The 21290-nt window shown below is 38.7% G+C and overlaps 4 protein-coding genes across 5 annotated transcripts; all 4 read left to right on the top strand.

Moving 5' to 3' along the window:
* The first annotated feature begins 61 nt into the window (after positions 1-61).
* Positions 62-9272, top strand: ccnl1a (cyclin L1a). Its single transcript, XM_056766553.1, has 11 exons — positions 62-396; positions 758-832; positions 1237-1346; positions 3416-3536; positions 3630-3694; positions 5578-5677; positions 5902-6006; positions 7114-7252; positions 8009-8120; positions 8195-8281; positions 8370-9272. Exons 1-11 carry the CDS (start codon positions 142-144, stop codon positions 8782-8784), a joined length of 1584 nt encoding a protein of 527 aa, XP_056622531.1. The 5' UTR covers positions 62-141; the 3' UTR covers positions 8785-9272.
* Positions 9273-12818: 3546 nt separating this feature from the next.
* Positions 12819-14377, top strand: selenot1b (selenoprotein T, 1b). The gene is given in 5 exon segments (XM_056766640.1): positions 12819-12916; positions 13510-13620; positions 13734-13860; positions 14039-14126; positions 14274-14377. Coding segments are annotated over 5 exon segments (480 nt in total). The 5' UTR covers positions 12819-12866.
* An 874-nt stretch (positions 14378-15251) lies between these two features.
* On the top strand, positions 15252-18371 carry tsen34 (TSEN34 tRNA splicing endonuclease subunit). Of its 2 annotated transcripts, none has more exons than XM_056765450.1 (5): positions 15252-15310; positions 16766-17072; positions 17256-17385; positions 17647-17919; positions 18025-18371. In XM_056765450.1, the coding sequence occupies exons 2-5, from the start codon at positions 16821-16823 to the stop codon at positions 18240-18242; spliced, it is 873 nt and encodes a 290-aa protein (XP_056621428.1). In that variant the 5' UTR covers positions 15252-15310; positions 16766-16820; the 3' UTR covers positions 18243-18371. The 2 variants fall into 2 exon arrangements, with proteins under 2 accessions (XP_056621428.1, XP_056621427.1); XM_056765449.1 differs by having other exon boundaries at positions 17253-17385.
* bcl7bb (BAF chromatin remodeling complex subunit BCL7B b) lies at positions 18300-21213 on the top strand. Its single transcript, XM_056765451.1, has 7 exons — positions 18300-18390; positions 18675-18939; positions 19170-19245; positions 19338-19440; positions 19694-19876; positions 20243-20322; positions 20409-21213. The coding sequence occupies exons 2-7, from the start codon at positions 18848-18850 to the stop codon at positions 20484-20486; spliced, it is 612 nt and encodes a 203-aa protein (XP_056621429.1). The 5' UTR covers positions 18300-18390; positions 18675-18847; the 3' UTR covers positions 20487-21213.
* The last annotated feature ends 77 nt before the right edge of the window (positions 21214-21290 follow it).

Genomic DNA, 21290 nt, shown 5'->3' with positions numbered 1-21290 from the left:
TTTGTGTCACATGACCTATATCTGCACCAATCAGCGATCAGACTCATCGACTCGACGAACTTCTGTGTGCTGTGCTATTGTCCGCTCTAGTTCTAGGCTTATTTCTATGTACCGAGTCTAGAACATCCTTGACAGGCACAAATGGCGGCGATTATGGAGGCATCTATGGCCACCGGTCCTGACATAAACGCGCCCGCTAATAGCGAGGGCATATTAATAGGCGATAAAGTGTATTCTGAAGTCATCCTAACCATAGACAATTCTTTAATCCCAGACGAAAAACTCTCGTCGACCCTGTCTATGCAGGATGGCCTAGACCTGGAAACCGAGACCTACCTGCGGATCCTGGGTTGCGAGTTAATCCAGTCCGCCGGTATCCTGCTACGCCTGCCGCAGGTAAATGTAGTTCATATGAACGACGATCATGAAATTACTTTAATAAATTGTCGCCATAACATTGACAGGTCGACTTACTTAACAACCAGACCACTGATTTATGTAAGGTCTGACAAATTAAGTTATAATAATTTAACAAAATCAATCAGAGCTTATCTGTGTTAAATTAATTTAGTGTACATATATTAGATGTCCGTGTTGGTTGTAAAGTATGCAATTGCTGCTAAGTAACGGTGGGTTTTACGTAGTTCGTTATCGGCGACAGACCGCCTAGACAAAAACAAAATGGCGCCCGTTGATTTTAAAGTCAAAACAGGAGAGTTTATGGCAAATTTTCTTTAACCGCTATTCTTTATTACAGGTTGCCATGGCGACAGGTCAAGTTCTTTTTCATCGCTTCTTCTATTCAAAGTCCTTCGTGAAACACAGTTTTGAGGTAAGACATCAATTTACACCATATGTAAGCAATGCGGATGGCAGCCATGTTGTTTGGGTAACTGGCAGTGCAGTGAGACAAACCAAAACATGTCGTGTCACTCTGTATGAAGTAATTGTGTTAAATGTTAAAGTAAAAAATAAAAATCCTAAGATTCTGTCTGGTTATGATGTGTGTTTTTATGGGTCCATAATAGCAAATATGGTACACCCAAAAGTAGGCCGTAATGGTAACAAATGATTATGTAATAGTAAAAATTATTAAAATATAAACTTGAGCAGGATTTATTGTGATAGAAAAGGCCAAAACAGGCTGATTAAAAAAATGTGTCTACAAACGAATGTTTAAGACTGGCTTTCATTGGTGTTTTGACAGCTCTTGTTGCCTTTTGCCCCTCTCACTAGATTGTCGCCATGTCCTGTGTTAACCTGGCTTCAAAGATCGAAGAAGCCCCTCGGCGGATACGAGACGTCATCAACGTCTTTCATCATTTAAGGCAGCTCCGAGGCAAAAAGTAAGCATGGCTCATTCTCTGTTTGTTACCTGTGCAATCAACCTACCACCTTAACAGATTTGATTATTTCTTAACAATGTTTGACGTCATCATTTCAAATTGTAAATGATTCAGGTATCCTTAAAGATATTGTGAGTTGTCTATGCACTTCTGTTTGTTGTCTATACAATGTCTTTATTTCAGTGCCCTTTTGTTTGCTTTATGTATTCTAAACCATTTTTAAAGCTTTTCAGTTTCTTCATCTGTCATAAATTGGTAGTAACCGCAGGATATAGTCTTCTGAATACCTGCGCGAGTAAAATGCCTTCAAACAGCTCGAAAGCGCAACCTTGATCGGTTACAAACAATCGGGTTATATTGTTGGAGTTATTGGCTAGTCTAAATTTGACTTAGTCTACAACCTAAATGAAAGAGGATAACAAGGAAAACTTGTTCATTTAAAACCAAGGCCACGGTATTAACTTGAATTCTTTTTTCCCTTGCAACCAACTAACAGCAACCAGCTACATTTACCAATGCCTGGGTGATGTGGAATGGTACGTAGAGATGAAGCAGTCGGCATGGCAACAGTGAGCGAGGTGTCGCTTCCCCCCCTCCCCCGGGAGAAGCCAGTGGTCTGAAAGCGGTCACTGGGAAATCGGGGATCGACAGGTTGGCCGCTGGTCCGAAGCGTCTGGGTGACTCCTGTATCTCAGTTTAAGCTTATTGTCTCTGCCGGCACAGGTGATGATCCAAGTTTTTATTTTATCAAGAAAGACACCTCACCCCACACGTCATGGCTGCCACAGAAATATCACACGTTGCACACACTGGACCAATGTTATGAGTTTGTTCACATGAAAGGGGCCTGTAAGCGGTAACACATGGACCATATGCTGTATTTAGGGTAGCCTTTTAGATCCAAGTTACTTAAGCTTGTCAATTTACACTCTTTTATTCAATTCACAAATTAATGTTAAGACAGTGGTTTTAGATCTTATATGTTTAGAAACAACATTGGTATCCACATGTTGGATCATGTTTGTCGTTGTATATGTTCAGCTTTAACCAGAAAGTACTAACCATGTTGTTTAGTATAGATATAATCGTTTGTTTTATCAAACTTTAGATGTTATATTCATGTTTTGCTAAATATTATTTGGACATTGCAGTGTAAATGAAATTGTTTAGGTGATTGTTTGTTTCCTAAAATATAAACAGATTCCATTTGCTATTGTTATATTTTCTTAAAGATATATTTCATAGCAATAGTATGTTGAAAAGTAGACCGTTTGGTCTTTTACGTCCCTTAACTTATGTGATTTTTGAACAATTAATATTTGGAAAAATTGTTTCATGATGGTAATTTTTGTAGCAGGAGTATAAGTTAGTAAGATTGGTTTCTGATTGAGGAATGTTTTCTAGGCATTCTTGTTTTCGGATATCGGTTTTTCTGTTGTTCATGTGATGGAGTTTAGAGACGTTAGCATTGTTACCTTTGATGCACATCAATAAATATGTTTGTGTCTTGGGGTAGTTATAGTTGGAACATGACTCCGCAGAGTTAGTACGTCATAAGCTTATTCCTTAAATAGTGTCAACAAGATCTCATGTTGTCTCTGTTTTCTAAGCCATAATAATAAAAATGAGTGTCCCGACACTATAATAAAAACTTTGAAAAGTACTTGCCGGAATGGTATGACCAGTCAGATCTTCATCAGGCAGGATTTGTCCGAGAGTAATTCTCCACAGTTTTGACATTTTGTGTTCCCGGTGCCTTCTGTCTTTAGAATTGATCTGGTTAGTTAATTTTGATGTTGGTTCTTCTGGTGTGTTTCTTGCAAAAACATCTTTATTTTCTGTTGAAGCTATGATGTGGTGAGGTGCAGTTTTTTCTTCACGTGTGGCAGAACTAAAAGTCTTACACTGAAGTTACAGGAGTCTACAAAAACTGGACCTGTTGCCTTTAGTTGGTTGAAGGGAAAAATCAATGATTTGAATTGTAAATAAAGCAAACACAAGGCACTTTCATTGTCTTGAAGTTTTTGGGTCGGGGGAAACCATTTTCTTTTCGTTCCTTCACGAATCAGGACTCCGAGCCCATTGATACTCGATCAGAACTACATAAACACCAAAAACCAGGTGATCAAAGCTGAACGCCGCATACTGAAGGAACTTGGCTTCTGCGTACACGTCAAACATCCACACAAGGTACGTTCGCACCTCACATTTAAAGGTTGCGCTTTTTACGTTCTGTTTTTGGAAGAGATTGGTCAGCCTGACATGCAGTTTTCTGTCTACCAGATTATAGTCATGTACTTACAAGTCCTTGAATGTGAGAAGAACCAAACGCTGGTCCAGACAGCCTGGTGAGTAGACGGGCGTTTTGCATTTGGAGTCTAGACCAGTAAAGAACCCTCTGCCTCTTATGTAACGTTCCTGTCCCTTTATCTGATGGATGGATTTATTCTTGGCTCATGCGTGATTGTGTGTGTGTCAGCTGTTTTAAATCTTGTTCATGGCTGTGATTTTCTTCAAGCAAATGGAGAGCTTGGTTTAACTCTGTCCTTTCTCTCTACTCTTTGATTAAAGGGTAGTCCATGATGGTAAGTGTCATAAAGAACCTCTGAACTCTGCTCCTCCAACCACATGACCTCAGGAATCTCCCCCCATTGGCTGCCCTTCTCGAGACAGCCAATCCAGTGAGAGCTCTCTGCCCGAGAATCACTGAAGGGGGCCTTTCCCAGCTGCCTGCAGCATCTTGTTTTCTCGGGGTTGTCCTAAAGGATTTGTATTTTTGGTTTTGCTTTGTCTCAAGTTTTGTCTCCTCTTTTTTTTTTCTTAAGTTTGGTTTCACCGTTGTTTTAAAGCCTGAGTATTTGCACTTCATTGATTTGTCTCTAACACCTAGATTTGATAAACATAGATTCATTCTAAATTTTTAGTACAACTGCTGAGGTATGGATTTAATGTAGGAGATGAATAATTCTTAAAAATGTGATGGTTTGAGCTGTCCTACAGGGACTTTCTTCTGCTCAGTCTATATATTTCACATGAATTGAATGTTATAAAGACCCCATGAAATTAAAAAGCGTTTGCCTTGAATCTATTTGTGTATGAAAATTATCCTTACAATCTTTAGCCAGTCTTTTCTTCCTACAGTTGTTTTTGGTTTGGGCGTATCCATTTTTTGTCCAATTAAACGTTCTTTGGAATGAGAATTGCCTGCCCAAATATTGCCAAAGACAACTTACAGGTCACGACATACATACACGCCAAACATAGCCCACATACCTTAAAAAGTATGTACACTGTCAATGTATTTTGTATGCAATGGAGCGCACTCAAAATAACTTATAAATACAACATTTTGCAAGTACATTAACGTTGGAAAGGAAACCACTGGTCTGGATATTTCATGGGGTCTTGGAGCTGCAGTATACATCACTAGTATCTAGGGTGTTTGTATTCCTGTGCAGTACATAATGTAGTCTTTGCTTCATTTGTGATGATGACAAGCAGAGGTTTGGGTCCACAGCTGTCTGTCTGTTTGCTTTTCTCAGAAAGCATTTACATCCCATATCTGGCTGTCACAGCGAAATCAAAGATTTTTGTCTGCCTGCAAGTCTAGCCGACTAGTCTAATACTGCAGAAAATCTGTTTGTTCGTTCATTCTCCGGACAGCTGCTCTTTAAATGGCCTCGGTCCCACTTTGACTGGTCACCATGCGGCTCGCATGCCATTCTGTGTCATGAGTTGCATGCTGTCATCTTGTGCTACCTTCCCGCTGCCTTCTGAATTCAGATTCTAGTTTGTTTCCATTTTACACCCACATGCTTCTTTATGGAAAGTTTAACGTTATTTTTTTGAGGCTACTGGTTTCTTAGCCTTTTGTAAAAATGAATTTCGCTGTAGCGAATTGTGGCATTTTTATTTTTTTGCATGCACTCATGGACATTCTGTTCAGTACTTGACAAACCTCCACGTCCTTCACCTCACAAGCTTGTCTATGTGCACAGGTGTGCACTGTACGTGTGCCTGTCCACATCGCATGCATGCTTAACTCTGGTATAGAACGACAGTGGTTCATGTGACACAGAGAGGAAAAGGGCAAAGTTAAACTCAAGCCTCCATGTATTTTTTTGGTCTTTCTGCATAATGTGAGAAGCCTTGTACATTAAATGGAGGTTGCAGATAAAGATCAAGCCACTTGGGCGTATTGCAATGTTGTGGTTCAACTCTTGTATTCCAGGGACTACATGAATGACAGCCTTCGCACCAATGTGTTTGTGAGATTTCAAGCCGAGACCATCGCCTGTGCCTGCATTTTCCTTGCTGCTCGAGTGCTGCAGGTACAAGTTAATTTTCTGCTCTTTATGGTCTCCACCTGTCTTTTCTGTTGTAAGTAAAAAAAAGGGAAAGTGATGTGAGGCCATGTATGGTGTTCCATATTCTGAATTTGTGCTCTGCATTTAACCCATCCAATTGAAAAACACTGTAGTGAGTAACACACACTCAGAGCAGTGAGCTTTTGTGATGTTCTTGCACATTTTCTAACACGATTCCTCTCTTTCAGATACCGCTACCAACACGGCCACACTGGTATTTGCTGTTCGGTGCTACGGAAGAGGAGATCAAAGATATCTGTACAACCACCCTGAAACTCTACACCAGAAAAAAGGTTAGACCTGTTTCACGTCCAAAAAAATAATGGTGATTAACCATACCTATTTTATGCACTTTACTTGATGCAGCAGAATTAATAATGACGACAAACTAAATGCATTCAGTTAGTGATCAGCAGAGCGTTAATCAATTCTAAGAAATATTACTTTCCTGGCCTTGGAAACACAATACTCTTACTGTAGTACAGTACCGCTTCAGAAATCATAATGAAATCAAGCAGTTTAAGTGATGTTCATATGTGATAAGTAAACACAGAAACAATTCAAGCGTTGATAAAAATACGGGTTTATTGACCACACTAAAGGGAAAACAAACCAACTTGCTAACAAATAACAAATGCCAAACAAACAACACATGAAATGTAAAAGCAGTAAAGTCATGAAAGAAATTCCATCTGCTATTCACATCTGCATAAACCATCAAGGACAATCTACTTATTTAAAAGTGGTAAAAGCTTAAAACACAGCTATTTAGGAAATAGCTAAGATACTTGCATTGGCTTCTTGGGTGAGCTGGGACAAGAGTCCTGATGGTTTCAAAGTCCGTCGGATTCTTTCTCAGAACCAGATTGGCTGACGAAGGTAGAACGAATTTAGCTGAGGCAAACTGCCAGAAGAAGCTGTGTCCGCGCAAAGATAAGATGAGCGTGGTTTTCTCCGTGCACAGATGTTTTAATGCCCGGGGATTCCAGCCCCTCCAAGGTTGGTGATCCAATGTGATGAGATGATTTTGGGCGCAAAAACTTGTTTATTTTTCCGGCTCAGAGACATTCTTTTGGAAGAATTAGAGGTTCGCACTCTAATTCCCTCACTTTGGTGAACCAAAGGAACCACATTGGGCCCTGTCCTTCCCCAAGAACCCCCTTTGAAGTCCAGGGGAGAGTATTGGAAACTGTCCTGGTCAGTGATGAAGGTGTTAAGGTGGGGCAGTTCGATCAGACTCACTGGCGCCTGGTAGAGGCCCTGGTGAGAGCCTGTGTTGTTTTACGATACTAAATGGTAACTTTTGCTCTGATCAGATCCTACATTTAAGTGCACCTGTTTGAATAGCATGTAATTTCTTCTGTTTTATTCAACTATTATGTTTTCCCTATGTGTTTTAGCCAAATTATGAATTGCTGGAGAAGGAGGTGGACAAGCGGAAGATGGTACTTCAAGAAGCCAAGCTAAAGGCCAAAGGGCTGAATCCTGATGGTACTCCTGCTCTCATACTTGGTGGATTCTCTCCTGGATCCAAACCATGTATGTGGTCACTTTGACCCTTTTTATTATAGCTTTTTAAATATTTATTAATGTTTGCAAAAAAATATGAAGTAAAAAACGGAAATGTACACACGATGATGTTGACAAAACGATGTGTTTACAAAATTCCATGAAAACATCTTAAAACTCAAGTATTTTGCATATTATGCATGCCAGGGCAGTGGATGGCGATTTCACATTGTAAAGAAACACTACAAACCTGTGCACATAAAAGTATCCGGGATTATCCCAAATGGGCTTTTGAATACCATTTGTTGGCTTATATGTGTGTTTGTTCTGGTGAATATATGTGTGTTAGGTCTGGTGAATATAAAATAATGTGTTTCCGCTGATCGTAGTGTTGCAGTAAATCTATTTTTTGCTGAAGAAACAATAGGAAGTATGTTGCATAGCACAAACACACAGTCCTGTAGGCTGGCTTTATTGTTTAGAGTACATTTGCTTATGCCTGTAGATTGAACACTTAATACACTTGCACATGATGTCACTGATTTCAGTTTTGCTTGTTTCACATTTTACATGGATTAAACATTAGTTTCGTTTTCAAAGTCTGGCACTTTGAGAGCAATTTTCAAGGTTTGGGCAGCCAAAATGCACAAAATGACCCAATAAACAACCCCTAAATTCTCATCTAAATTTATTGTAGCGTTTAAAACTTAACCAACATGTCAGAAGGTAAATATGGCTCTTAGAAGCCCTTCGAGCTTAAAATAATCATTTGATCCTTCCTGTCAGGTTCACCTAATGTAACAAAAGCAGATGAGAAATCTCCAAACCCTCAGACGCTTAAGGCCGTGAAGAAGGAACCAGAAGATCACCCTCAGGGCTCCAAGAGCCCACACAACGGGTGAGTTTTTCACACCTGAAAACAGTTTTGTTTAATTGAAGTACATTTAGTCATCATCCTTGTACTTAACTCAGACTCAGGAAGGACAATAAATTAGGCAGGAACAGCCGGAGTGCGACTCGTTCAAGATCCAGATCCAGATCACGCTCTCCCAGACGGCAGTAAGTGTCCTGGAGCACACTGCTTTGCTCATATCTGATTGGTCGAGTTTAAGTGAGTTATCCGTACTAAATTGCTCTTTTCCTTCAGTTACAATAACAGACGCAGCCACTCGGGCACCTACAGCTCTCGTTCCCGAAGTCGCTCTCACAGCCGCAGTGCATCTCCACGGCGACACGCCAACCACGGCCCTCCATCTCCACTCCTGCCACACCTGAAATCAAAGCAGCGCTCGGACGACTTTCATTCACAGAGCAGGCACGGGCACAAGAGGAAACGTTCTCGCAGCCGCTCACGCTCGGTCAGCAAACCCCGTGATAGGGACAGAGAGCGAGAGAGAGATAGGGAGCGGGACAGAGGATCCTCCGATCTGGCAAAAAAGCACAAGCACGAACGCAGCGGGCATCACCGCGACCGGCGAGATCGCTCACGCTCGTACGAACGCTCTCACAAAAGCAAGCACCACAGCAGCAGCCATTCAAGCCACAGTCGACACAGGCGCTGAGAACACTTTCCTCCGTCAGGTTATTTCTGCCAGACTGCGGACCAATTTGTCCGATTCAAGCAGCCGGTGATGGCTGCTTCTTGTTTGTTTTACTTATTTTGATGTCTCTCGTTATTTTGCTGTTTCAGTTTTAAATGTTAAGAAGTTATGAAACTACATATTTACAGTGTAAAGAGGAGTTAAACGTTGAAGTAAAATGAGAAATGCTTTGATTTATAAAAGCAACCTTTTTCAGAAAGTGGGAGAATCACTAGTTACACAAAAAATGGAAAATGTTTTCAGGAAAGACCACACCTTTTGCACATCTATAGGAATAATTAAGATGCTCTACTGGTGAATGAAAATTGGTTTCCCTGGAAAAAAATATTTTCATATTTTTTTTACAGTTGGATGCAGACATTTTTTGGATCATGGTGACTGTTTCACTGTTTCTTAGTCTGCATGTCTTCATGTCTGATTTTTACTCAATAAAAAGTGACTTAATCCTACTCTCAATTGTTGTTGTTCTGTTTTTTTCGCATCATAACCTTATTTGGAAACTTGCTGGGAGGTGCCCACTGCTGTTCTTTGGAGTCGACTCCGATTCTCAACTCCACTTTTGGAGTTGATGGATTGAAATGATCTGTTTAAAGACACAGAGTTGCTATGTGTGCGAGTGAAACCAGTTTATGGCAGCTAGCCTAGAACATGAAGCACCTGAGCTGAATGAGCACACAGGTTCTAGTGCTGCTTAAGTTATTCATCATTGTTGCCAGGTTTTTTGTTTGTAGCTGAAACTTAAGACACCGCTTCAGCTCAGTAATATAGCTAAAAAGCTATCAAGCAATTATTAAAGAGCAGTAAACTGTCGGCAATGAAATAGGAACAAATTGCAAATAGAACATGTACAAATTTTTTTAGATGTTTTTTTGTAGGTGCAAAAGTGTTATTTAAGCGTTCAATAAAGTAAAGTAGTATAATAAATCATTGAAGAAGCATAACTTTACTGTAATTTAAAGTACAGGCTGCTATAAACACAGGCAGTCACGTTTGTGCTTAATATATTAACCTCTCGCAGAATGTTCAACTCTGTTAATTTCTATCTATGACGACGTAAAAGCCTGTGATTGAGGGCCATCTCCACCACCAAAGCCATCTTGAACTGCTTTATCAGACAGTACTGGCACAGAGAAGCTACCCCCATCACACAGGAGCAGGGACCCAGTCATATATAAATTATTTGCTTAATAGGACGAGTGTGTCCCAATTTCATAACACTTATATAATGTTATGAAATGTTATGAATAATGATGAGTGAAAGATGCCTTTTGGTAAGGTGCTGCTGCTAATGCCCTTTGTATGGTTCCCATCAATGCGACACATCGTCAGTTGTGCACCTCAGCCTTTATATGTTTCGGCCATTTATCACAAGACACCAGCCAAGGGACGCCCCCCCAGGTTGATCAGACCTGGGTGTTTGTCGCATTGTTACAAGGTCATCTGGCTGAAGCAATGGACAGCTATCACTACAGCTCAAAGGCACCACACTCATTACCTGCCGGCCCTGTGAATGAATCCGGCAACCTTCTGGTCACGAGTCAATCTCTCTAACCATTAGGCCACGACAACCCAAACAGTTAATGCGCGATCAGTGCCCCGGGTCTCGTGGCATGCCGTTACAAAATCAATGCAACCATTTACCCCAACCCGTTGGCTAAGGCTGTTATATCTTCACTGGCTCTGTTAATGCAAGCTCAGTGTTCCCAGCATAACAACATGGCATAACAATACAACACCATTTTATTACATGGTCACTTGGCAGCATACAGGTGCTGGTCAAATAATTAGAATATAATCAAAAAGTTGACTTATTTCACTAATGCCATTCAAAAAGTGAAATGTGTATAATGTATACATTCATTCTACACAGACTGATATATTTCAAGTGTTTATTTCTCTTAATTTTGATGATTATAACTGACAACTAATGAAAGCCCCAAATTCAGTATGCCAGAAAATGTTAATATTACTTAAGACCAATACAAAGAAAGAATTTTTAGAAATCTTGGCCAACTGAAAAGTATGAACATGAAAAGTATGAGCATGTAAATTACTCAATACTTAGTTGGGGCTCCTTTTGCCTGAATTACTGCAGCAATGCGGCTTGGCATGGAGTCGATCAGTCTGTGGCATTGCTCAGGTGTTATGAGAGCCCAGGTTGGTCTGATAGTGGCCTTCAGCTCTTCTGCATTGTTGGGTCTGGCATATCGCATCTTCCTCTTCACAATACCCCATAGATAGGTTAAGGTTGATGAGGAAAAATGCTGATCTTGCTCAGACAAAGAAGGTCCAGGTGTCAAAGATTTAACTTTATTTGTTCAAGTCAAACAAAGTGAGATGTTTCCCAAAAGCATCTGAAAATCGGGTGTTTTCCAACCTCTAGTTATACTGAAACTACTCAGAGGTGTTTCCTTTCAAAACCAATCAGGTATATTCCCGCTATCTCTTATTTTTATTATCCAACTGTCCTTGCCTGCCACCATTATTTCTAGGCAACAAGGTTTTTGGTCTAATGGTGGAATTCCAACCTTTTTTTTTAAATAAGTTGCGCTATAATGCATATAAGTTTGACTTAATTGGGTCAGGCCTTTAAAACATCACTGGATTTTGTATTGCTGAAAATGATTAAAATATTTTATGAAAGCAATTACTGCATAAGTACACATATATTGATTCTATCATGCATAAATATGTTGATTCTATCATTTCCATCATGCATAAGTATATTGATTCTATCATTCAAACAATCTTGATTCTTATACTCATCTAAGTTAATATGATTTCTGATCTACTAACACAACTATGTTACAAACATTCCTATGAATACTTCTTCATAACCGGGGTGAATAACAATCCCAATATACACAGAAACATATACACAGAATATGATCAAAATTATACTCAATAAGGTCAGGCGAGTTTGCTGGCCAATTAAGAAAAAGGATACCATGGTCCTTAAACCAGCTACTGGTAGCTTTGGTACTGTGTGCAGGGGCCAAGTCCTGTTGGAAAAACTTCCTGGTATACGGCTGTGTTGACCTTGGACCTCAGAAAACACAGTGGACCAACACCAGCGGATGACATGGCACCCCAAACCATCACTGACTGTGGAAACATAAAACACTGGACCTCAAGCAACGTGGATTCTGTGCCTCTTCTCTCTTCCTCCAGACTCTGGCACCCTAATTTCCAAAGGAAATGCAAAATTTACTTTCATCAGAGAACATAACTTTGGACCACTCAGCAGCAGTCCAGTCATTTTTGTCTTTAGCCCAGGCGAGATACTTCTGACGCTGTCTGTTATTCAAGAGTGGCTTGACACAAGGAATGCGACAGCTGAAACCCATGTCTTGCATATGTCTGTGTGTAGTGGTTCTTGAAGCACTGACAACAGCTGCAGTCCACTCTTTGTCCACTCTTTTTCCCCCACATTTTTGAATGGATTTTGTTTCATTGGGGTTTTTACTAGTTGTCAGTTATATTCATCAAAATTAAAAGAAATAAACACTTGAAGTATATCAGTCTGTGTGGAATTAATGTATACATTATACAAGTTTCACTTTTTGAATGGAATTAGTTAAATAAATCAACTTGTTGATGATATTCTAATTATATGACCAGCACCTGTATATTGTGTCCTTCCGTTTCAACCACATTCAGTGGCTTCTTCTCTCAGCGATAGTGGCAAGTTTTTTGACTACCATCCTTTGGGCCTATCCTCTGATCCCAACTTTCTTAAGCAGCCCTGTAGTGGAATTGGAAACAAAGCCCCTGCAGCCGACTTCCACCGGGAAACTTTCGCTGTCCATCCCCTATCTTCAGCCTCCGGTGCCAAATTGACACACCAGAGATTCTTCCTTTCAAATGCTTCGTTAATGGCCTCTTCGTCCTTCTCAACTCAACTATGAGGACTGTCACACCGGAGCTGGACCACAGAACCATGTCTGTTCGAAGGCGGGTCGCTGCGATTTCCAAGATGTGTGTCTTGGCTGGTGTGTGTATTGTCTGTTTATCATGCCACAGCAAACATCGGCAGGGTTAAAATGATGAAAATGCAGTATAGTGGAATGCCACTCTTAAAATTTCACTTTTGGTAAGGAAACAAAAAGCAGTTTCTGTTTCCTGTCAGTTCGCGTGTGCATGATTTGTTGAGAGCAGCAATTTAAACTGCTGTTTTACTTTGTCTTTATATCATAAAAATACCTGATGAGGCTTGAATAACAGTGATAAAAAGATAGTTAGTTTGACGTTAGACATTCTTTAAGCATTCGGTTTCATACCAATTAAGCTCTTTGCGGCTTTTATGTTTTGGAAATGTGTATGACACAAATCTATCTGAGTTAGTTTGGGCTCAAAACATAACAGACACAAAGATCTTAATTGGTATGACACCGAATGTCTAATAAATGTCCAACGTCAAACTAACTTTATCTTGACCAAAAACCGTAAATAAATATCGTGGTATTTATCGTGTCAGCCCTAATATATTTACTTAATGTTTACTTAATGAAAATGTTTAGTAATAGCATGCAAGTAATTGTTTAGTAGTATCAAAAATGTTATAGCCTAACATTAAAAGAGCTCTGTTCCAGAAATTAATTCCGGGTTGAGGGAAATATCCTAAACTCGATGTGTTTTAATGTTTTGATGATGTGTCAGTTCTTAAGTACAGTACCTACTCTGCAGTGTATCCTGAGGATATAGGCTTGTGTTTGAAGAGTACACTCGGGTTCTCACCCAGAGGTACCCAGACATTCGCATAGAGGGAGAAAACTTCTTGCCACATCCCATATACAGGTGGGTGATAATACCTAAAACATTTGCATTGAATGTATCTCTTAAATAAACGCATTTAGCTGTTTTTATACATTAAATATTTATTGGTCTCTTCTGCCTTATGTTTTTTTCAGGCATACCGCTTCTTTCTTCTCTGTCTTTAAACTTGTAGTCATTGGTTTAACTATCCTGGGTAAAAATCCTTTTGCATTCTTCCGCATGGAGGCTCCAGGGATCTGGCTTTGGACACAGGAAAATAAGGTTAGAATGATTCTGCTTGTGTAGAAAAACATGTTCATTTACATAAAAGATATGTAAAACTTTATTTCTCACCAGTCGAAGTAGTATGCTTATAAAATGTCTGTTCTGAATGTCATTGTGCAAGTTTGAGTTATGCATGATTTATTTGCATTTCATAAGTTTGTCATGTTTTTTAAAGATATATGCCTGCATGATGGTGTTCTTTCTTAGCAACATGATTGAAAACCAGTGTATGTCAACTGGTGCCTTTGAAATCACACTGAATGGTAAGAAAGACATGACGTTAACCAATGAATGTTGTACAGTTTTCTTATAACTAAAGCTACACACTGTTCATTTTTATCATTCATATATTTTAATTTTAAGACCTCAATGAGAAACGAATCTTGTGATGTTTGTTTGTGTCCTCACAAATGTGCCTGTATAGTCAAAGCTTCAGTCAGGCCACCTGCCCTCTATGCAGCAACTGGTGCAGATTCTGGAGAATGAGATGAAGTTGAGCACCCACTTGGACTAGACGTGCATAATACTGCAGGAATCGAAAACACTGAATGGGCCCCTGTGGGTATAGCGTTATGGTCTTTGCACCACCATAAATTCGTATCAAATTTTAGATGAAACATGAAGTCTTCTAAATATTTGTATTGCATGTTTTTGCCCCTTGTTCTCTAGGTGTGTGAGGTCTTGTTGTGTGAGGTGGAGTTAATGAAGGTTTGTACTGAAGTCATGTCTGCTGCGGACTAGATGTTCAGCCCCTCTAACTGTTTCATGAGTCTTTCCACAGCAGCTCAGATGTCCTCGGTTTAAAAGTACGTAGGAAATAGGATGGTCATCAGTTATTATTTTGTAGTCATTGATCATTGAATTACATGAAATCAGTGTTAAATACGCTGTTTTACCTGTTTATTTTCCTGAACTTGTAAAGGAAACCCTCTCTCTCTCTCTCTCTCTCTCTCTCTCTTTGCTATGTCAATGTAATCTCGAGGTATTTCAAGAAAAAGTATTCTTTAAAATGTAAATATACATAAAATAGTAAAATAGGCCTATACATAATATTAAATAAATACATATGTATATATCATCAAGGATGTACTTTGTTATAATATTATCTTTGATCATTTTTAATATTCGTTTACACTTGTTTTTCAAATAAAATGAATACGTGGATGTGTAAACAATATGTGTATCTTCATTCATGTTTTCAAATAATTAACTTTATATTTTTCTCAATAGAGTAAGTGAGGATGTTATTTTCCAGATTTTTTTTTAATTTAGAAAAAGCAAAACTTTATTGTCAACACGATTTGGAACCACCGGAGTCCGCCATGAAACGGCGCTATTGCAGTGTTTAAGTATGCGAGCCGCCAATGACAAAAAGTGAAGAAGAGATGTCCGTAGTTGAACTCACGTGGGTATTAAAAGGAAGTGATTCCACAGAAACGCATGTGCTGTGAGTGTTGTTTAATGTTAACGTAAATATTTTCAATCTTTTCTGATAAGATTTCAGTATTGTGAAAACGTTTTCTAGTTTATGTTACGTTACTTAGTCAAATTCATGTGACGCAGATATATAAAGGAAGAGGGATGGGTAGATAGGAAAGGGTTAGAGTGAGTTTTCCTATAAGTATTGTTGTGTTCTTAGGGTGCCTATTTGTCTCCTTATGATCAAATTGATCACGCAAATATCTGTATTAAATCCAATTATCCTATTAGTTAAAACAAATAAACTAAGCAACATCTGGCTATATTATAAGCAAAATGTTACTTCCAAACACAAGGTTTGTAATGTCTTGATTTGAAACGTTAGCTATGGTACACAATCCATTGATCCTTAACTCAACTCAACTTTATTTATATAGCGCTTTTTCAATTTTCATTGTTAAAAAGCAGCTGTACATGAGACAAATTGAATACAAGTATGAATTCGAAAGCAGCCCCCCCGGCCAGGCAGATAGTGCAAAACAGTATGCAAACGGTGGATCCTTACTCTTTGCTTACAATGAAGTTTGGAGTAAAATTTGCTTTTACATATTTATTGCTAATGACATTATTATTACTGTCAAAACAAATTGTAATATTTAAATTGCATACAACTTTATTACATATAATTAAATAGGTTTATTTAATAAAACAAGCACACGCTTTGTGGTGAATGCATCACAAAACACCATGCACAGATGAAAGCCGAAAAGATATTGTGCTATTAGTGTTATAATCTAAGTTTGCGTCTTTTTACACTTGATTTACGCCAGAGTTGTGTTATTGTGGTAGTTTTTTATCAGAGGCACAATATTTTAGTATTTTAAAAACTTAGGGCCCAGTTTCACAGACAAGGTTTAAGACTAGTCCCAGACTAAAGTAAATGATTGAGCTGTCTGAAATTAAAATAACTTGCCCTGAAATATATCTTAAAATACACCAGTGCCATTGTTTTGTCTCAAGATGCACACCAGTAATGTTTTTTCTAAGGCATTTTTATAAAAGCGACTTAAATGTCCTAATTTAACCAAGGCATTGTCATGTCTTAAACTAAGTATTGTCTGTGAAACCAGCGCTTGGATTTCACTTGATGGTCTCTCCCTTGTCTTTCTCAGCCAAGTGGCCTCAAGTTGACTTAACATTGATTAAAAACCGGCATGAAAAATAATATGAATAAGTTTTAATTATTACAAATATACTTGTTGTTATTATTAATAATAATATTATTTTTATGAACGATTAACATAAAAAAATGTAAATAATTGTTCTTTAATAAACGTTCTAGCTTCTTATTTTATGACTCTTTACTGACCCCTGCTGTAAAAGAAAGATTATAGCTTTTTGGAAATGAAGGGTTTAAAACCTGTAAAACCTATTGTTAAAAATTTTGTATTTTTAATGTTCATGCAGTATCTTTTTTTTGCAGTTTTGGAATCTTAACCATGCAAGCACCCTGATCGGATTTGGATGTAAAGGAAGATATGGATGCTGGTGAGGATCAGTCGACAGGAGACGATGTCATTGACATCAGTTTTTGCGGCTCCACACCTCTGATGTGGAAAGTGTCAGATATAAAGAAGTGTCGAGGTACGGGTGTGATCGGGGCTCTTGTGGGCTCTCTGGCCCGTCAGCCTCGGCAGAATGTGCGGATGGGCAGACCTCTTGAGCTGATGCAGGAGGAGGCTCTGATGCTGGAGGAGACAATCAGTGCTTCTGCATCACTTCACACTCAGGTCTCATATTCTGTCCGTCTACATATCTATATAGCTGCCTGTGTATCTGCATCTCATGTCTGTTTATAATATCTACCTGTTTGTCTGCCTATGTGTCTATCTACCTGTTCTTTTAATATTGCTTTATGCAGCGGTATTGTGTGAGTGACATCACAAGTGTTTCATCATTATTGTCTCCAGCAGGACTGTAAAGATGAGGAGGCGGCGAGACAGTACGAGGCAGTGCTGGAGAGCAGTTATAAAGAGCAGTGCACTTTGGCCCTGGAGGACAAGAAGACCGTGCTGAGGAGAATAATGCAAAAGAAAGAGAATGGTGTGTGATCTATCGACAACAAATTCTTCAGAAAAAATCATATACAGTACAGGAGAGACCAAGAATGTATTTGGATACTTGAGCCACATGTAAAAACACGTAGGAAAACAAATATCAAACTAACTTATGAAGTCAACTGTCATTCTGTTAACACAGGTGTCTTAGCAGAGTAAGGTGTAGTTCATCATGTGTGTACTAAATACAAGACTGCTGGGCTAGTGACTTTGTCGGTCCTGTTTGATTATGTCTTTGGTCCGACAGATAATGATGACTCCGGATATGCTGTCAGAGATCGTCTTAATGCCCTGGACCAAGCTTTCAGTTTTCCACGGTCGGCTATGGCAATCCAGCTTTGTACTGCCCGGGCCGGCTTCAGCCACTGCCCAGATGAGCGTGGTTTCCTTTATACAGACTGGCCAATACCTAGAGATGAACGTTCGGAAATCAGATTCCGTGTATACAGGGATTTGAGAAGTAAAGGCTATTATCTGACCTCCGCAGGAAAGTTTGGAGGAGATTTCTTGGTATATCCAGGTATGTTCATTATTCACAATCGTGTGCATTCAAGACAAACTGAATGATAACGTGTATTTTAAGGATGACTCAGGTAACAGTCAAAATGTTGTTCTTTTGCCACAGGAGATCCCCTGCGTTTTCACGCTCATTACATTGCGTTGTGCATGTCCATGGATGAACAGTTGCCTCTCTGCGATGTTCTGGCAATAGCTCGTCTGGGCTCTAACGTGAAAAAAACTGTGTTGCTTTGCTCTCCTCAGAAGCCCAGCGAGGCTGGAAAGGAAGAGCGCATAGAGGAGGGTGTGGTGTATTCATCACTGCAGTGGAGTTCTATAGTTTAACTGGAATACACTTGTTTGAACTGTTGAAGTTGTTCAAAGGTGGTGTGGTGCTATTGACTCATGTCGAATAAGTCTGTCGTGCCTCTATATTGTGGAATGAAATAAATCTGATGGAGTTCTCAAAATGTAGAGGATCATACAAGAAGCCGTAAGTGATGTTTTGGGGATCTGCCTAATTTATTTTTGTGCTGTTTTCTGCCAAAAAACATTTCATATCTTATTTTGTGCAGACATTATTGTGGCAAAAGAATCCTACGTATATAAACACTGGTGTGAATAAAAAACTGAGTTTGCTATTTTATTCAAAATGTTAATATATAAATGATGGGAAATTTAACTGAATAACTAAGTATGGCACTTGCATCTGCAAAGTTAAAGAGTGTTATTGTAGGGATTTGCATAAATATAACGCCCTTTTTTAATGTTGTACAGTCATGGTGTGGTTTCAACAATATAAACTTGTTGATAGCAGAGAGGCTGCGCCAGTGGCGCGTTATTACATCTCGCGAGAACAAGACGAGCACAGCGCGAGATCAAGTTGCTGACGGAGGAAAGGCAAGAAAAGGCAGATCTTGACATTGACAAACTAAAAAAAACCTGTTAAAATGTCGGGGCGATCCGTGCGAGCGGAGACGCGCAGCCGAGCCAAAGATGATATTAAAAAAGTAATGGCGGCTATTGAAAGGGTTCGTCGGTGGTAAGTTGCATATTTTCATAGAGAAGTTTCTGTTCAGCGTTGCGAAAATAAACTTCAGGGTGGCGGGGAGGGTTACGTCATTGCATTACGTGACAGACAAGCGGGTACACCAATAGAGCGTAGGAAATACAACTTGTGGGCGTGTCTGAATGTGTCATTGGGATTATTATATAACAATTTGTAGAGATATATAATAAATATATATATGTTATCTTATATGCTTCTCTAAGGGAAAAGAAGTGGGTTACAGTGGGCGACACATCCCTACGGATATTCAAATGGGTTCCTGTTACAGAGACTAAAAAGGTTTGTGGGATACATACCTCAGTTTATTTTACCCAGATGTCCATGTTGCAGATAAAGGAATGTGTTCATAGTCAAAATAACTTTCTCTCTAGATTTACAAGCCTAAAGGGACAGCAACAGCAGGGAGAGAACTGAAGGGTTTTCCTACAGATGTGGTGTTGGAAAATGCCCGTTCAGTGCTATTGGATTTTCATGGTAACAAAAGACTTATCGTGAGATGTTTATGTAAGACTTTCGTGTCAGTGACAAGGAAGTGCAATATTTCCTCTGTAAACAGTTCTAAACATCCCCTAATTAATGTAATGCAACACGCAGCTGTGTTGTGCTCTGGTTGGCTTTGCATTTGTATGTGGTTTGCATTTGTTGTAACATTACACTCAGACAAAAAAACAATTATAATTCTCACAATTACATCTTAGACTACCCACAAGTTCTTTAATGTTTACAGACGACAACAGTAACCAGAGTTTCCTGTCAGATGCCTATCAGTCTAACACAAAAGTGGACAGCAGTGGCAACTCAAGTCCACAGCACGTGAGTGAAGCTTTGAGCCCGTCCCATGCGCCTTACTTCCGCACTGAGGATTCCCAGCCTCCAACCCTTGGTCAAGAGACTATGCAAGCTGAGAGAGGTGAAGCAAGCTTAAAAAATGTTAATCTTTACTGTATTTATCACAGCCTCACATAATCTATCACAGAAAAAAGGCTGGTGCAAAATTTCAATAATTTATCTCATTCCTCCAAATAGGATGCTTAGCATTGATTTTGCGAATGAAAATTTCAACATAATTGTCGTTGCATAAAGTGTATCATTGATTTTTTTTTGCACTTTTGACAATTAAGCATATTGTTCCTACTTAAATTACAATAACACTTCAATTGTTTGGTGTAAATATGATCCAGACATATTCTTAAAATGGATTTATGAAACTAAATTAGAAAATCTGTTAAGATTCTGTAAGGTTTTTATGCTTCTAATGATCAGTCCTCATATTAAGAGACATCCACGACTAGCAGTGAAGTGACAGATGAGCCCCCGACTCTCATTAAAGAAGATGTGTTGTCTCTGTCTGCTCAGGTACATCTGTTTTTATAAAAATGCATTCTTGAAATTAAAAATGAACCCTTGATTGAATACATTAATTGACATTTTTCCTGTTTCAGGAGGAGGAGGAGGAGGAGGTTGTTGGAGCTCCATCACTTAAAAGAGCTTGCACTGAACAAAACTCAAGTTTGAGTTAATCTCACTATACTAAAAATTTAAATCACTGGTCAAAACTTTCAATTACAGAGATTAAACATATGAACAGACATTTCTACAACTTGTCAAAATACCTGAAATGCTTTTGGGACACAGATCCTGTTTTATAAATGTACCTTTTTGCATTATACGCATGTGATGCATACAGAATGTCAAAATATTCAAGATTTATTTTCACCGTAGCCTGTGTTTACAGTATCTTCTATAGTATTTTAAAGTCTCTTTAGACTTTATTTCATTCAAATAATGTTATGCATCTTTTTACACGACAAGGTCGCATTTTTGTATTTTAAATATGAAGGCTAACACTCCACAGGCTGAGGTATTAAAAAAAACGAAAAAGATAATAAACAAGATTGCATACGATCGAAATCATGTTGCTAGTTAAAATATTTGTCCAGGCTTTCTTGTATGAAAAAATAAAAGCACTTTGATTTATTATATTTATTGGTCAACTATTATATTTTAGTATATTTTCAGTATAGTATATTTTCATGTGGTGTGTGTCATTGAATACCTGGATTTTAGTTTTATACAAATGAAAATTTAATCTAAACTGTCTCTTTATTTGGAACAGAACTGAAGTGTCTATTGTCTTCATTTAAAATAAATGCGGCTGCTTCCTTCAATGAATGAATTCGACTTAAAGTCGAGTCTACAAAATATGCATTTCTGAAATTGACAAAACAATAAATTAATGAAACAGTATACTGTCATTTAGAAATAATGTACGCATTTACCACACCACACACTGACCTCTAACCACGCTTCTAAACGCATCTTTT

Source organism: Triplophysa dalaica, chromosome 14, assembly GCF_015846415.1.
Source record: "Triplophysa dalaica isolate WHDGS20190420 chromosome 14, ASM1584641v1, whole genome shotgun sequence".
NCBI classification, from domain to species: domain Eukaryota; kingdom Metazoa; phylum Chordata; class Actinopteri; order Cypriniformes; family Nemacheilidae; genus Triplophysa; species Triplophysa dalaica.
The sequence above is the reverse complement of the archived record's forward strand: the minus strand, read 5'-3'. Positions and strand labels throughout refer to the sequence as shown.

Coding starts and splice junctions, on each gene's coding strand:
- ccnl1a (XM_056766553.1), top strand. CDS start 142: ATGGCGGCGATTATGGAGGCATCTATGGCCACCGGTCCTGACATAAAC. Junction 833..1,236: donor TCGTGAAACACAGTTTTGAG/GTAAGACATCAA, acceptor CCCTCTCACTAG/ATTGTCGCCATGTCCTGTGT. Junction 8,121..8,194: donor TCCAAGAGCCCACACAACGG/GTGAGTTTTTCA, acceptor TACTTAACTCAG/ACTCAGGAAGGACAATAAAT.
- tsen34 (XM_056765449.1), top strand. CDS start 16,821: ATGGATGCTGGTGAGGATCAGTCGACAGGAGACGATGTCATTGACATC. Junction 17,386..17,646: donor AATGCAAAAGAAAGAGAATG/GTGTGTGATCTA, acceptor TTGGTCCGACAG/ATAATGATGACTCCGGATAT. Junction 17,920..18,024: donor AGATTTCTTGGTATATCCAG/GTATGTTCATTA, acceptor CTTTTGCCACAG/GAGATCCCCTGCGTTTTCAC.
- bcl7bb (XM_056765451.1), top strand. CDS start 18,848: ATGTCGGGGCGATCCGTGCGAGCGGAGACGCGCAGCCGAGCCAAAGAT. Junction 18,940..19,169: donor ATTGAAAGGGTTCGTCGGTG/GTAAGTTGCATA, acceptor TGCTTCTCTAAG/GGAAAAGAAGTGGGTTACAG. Junction 19,246..19,337: donor CTGTTACAGAGACTAAAAAG/GTTTGTGGGATA, acceptor CTTTCTCTCTAG/ATTTACAAGCCTAAAGGGAC.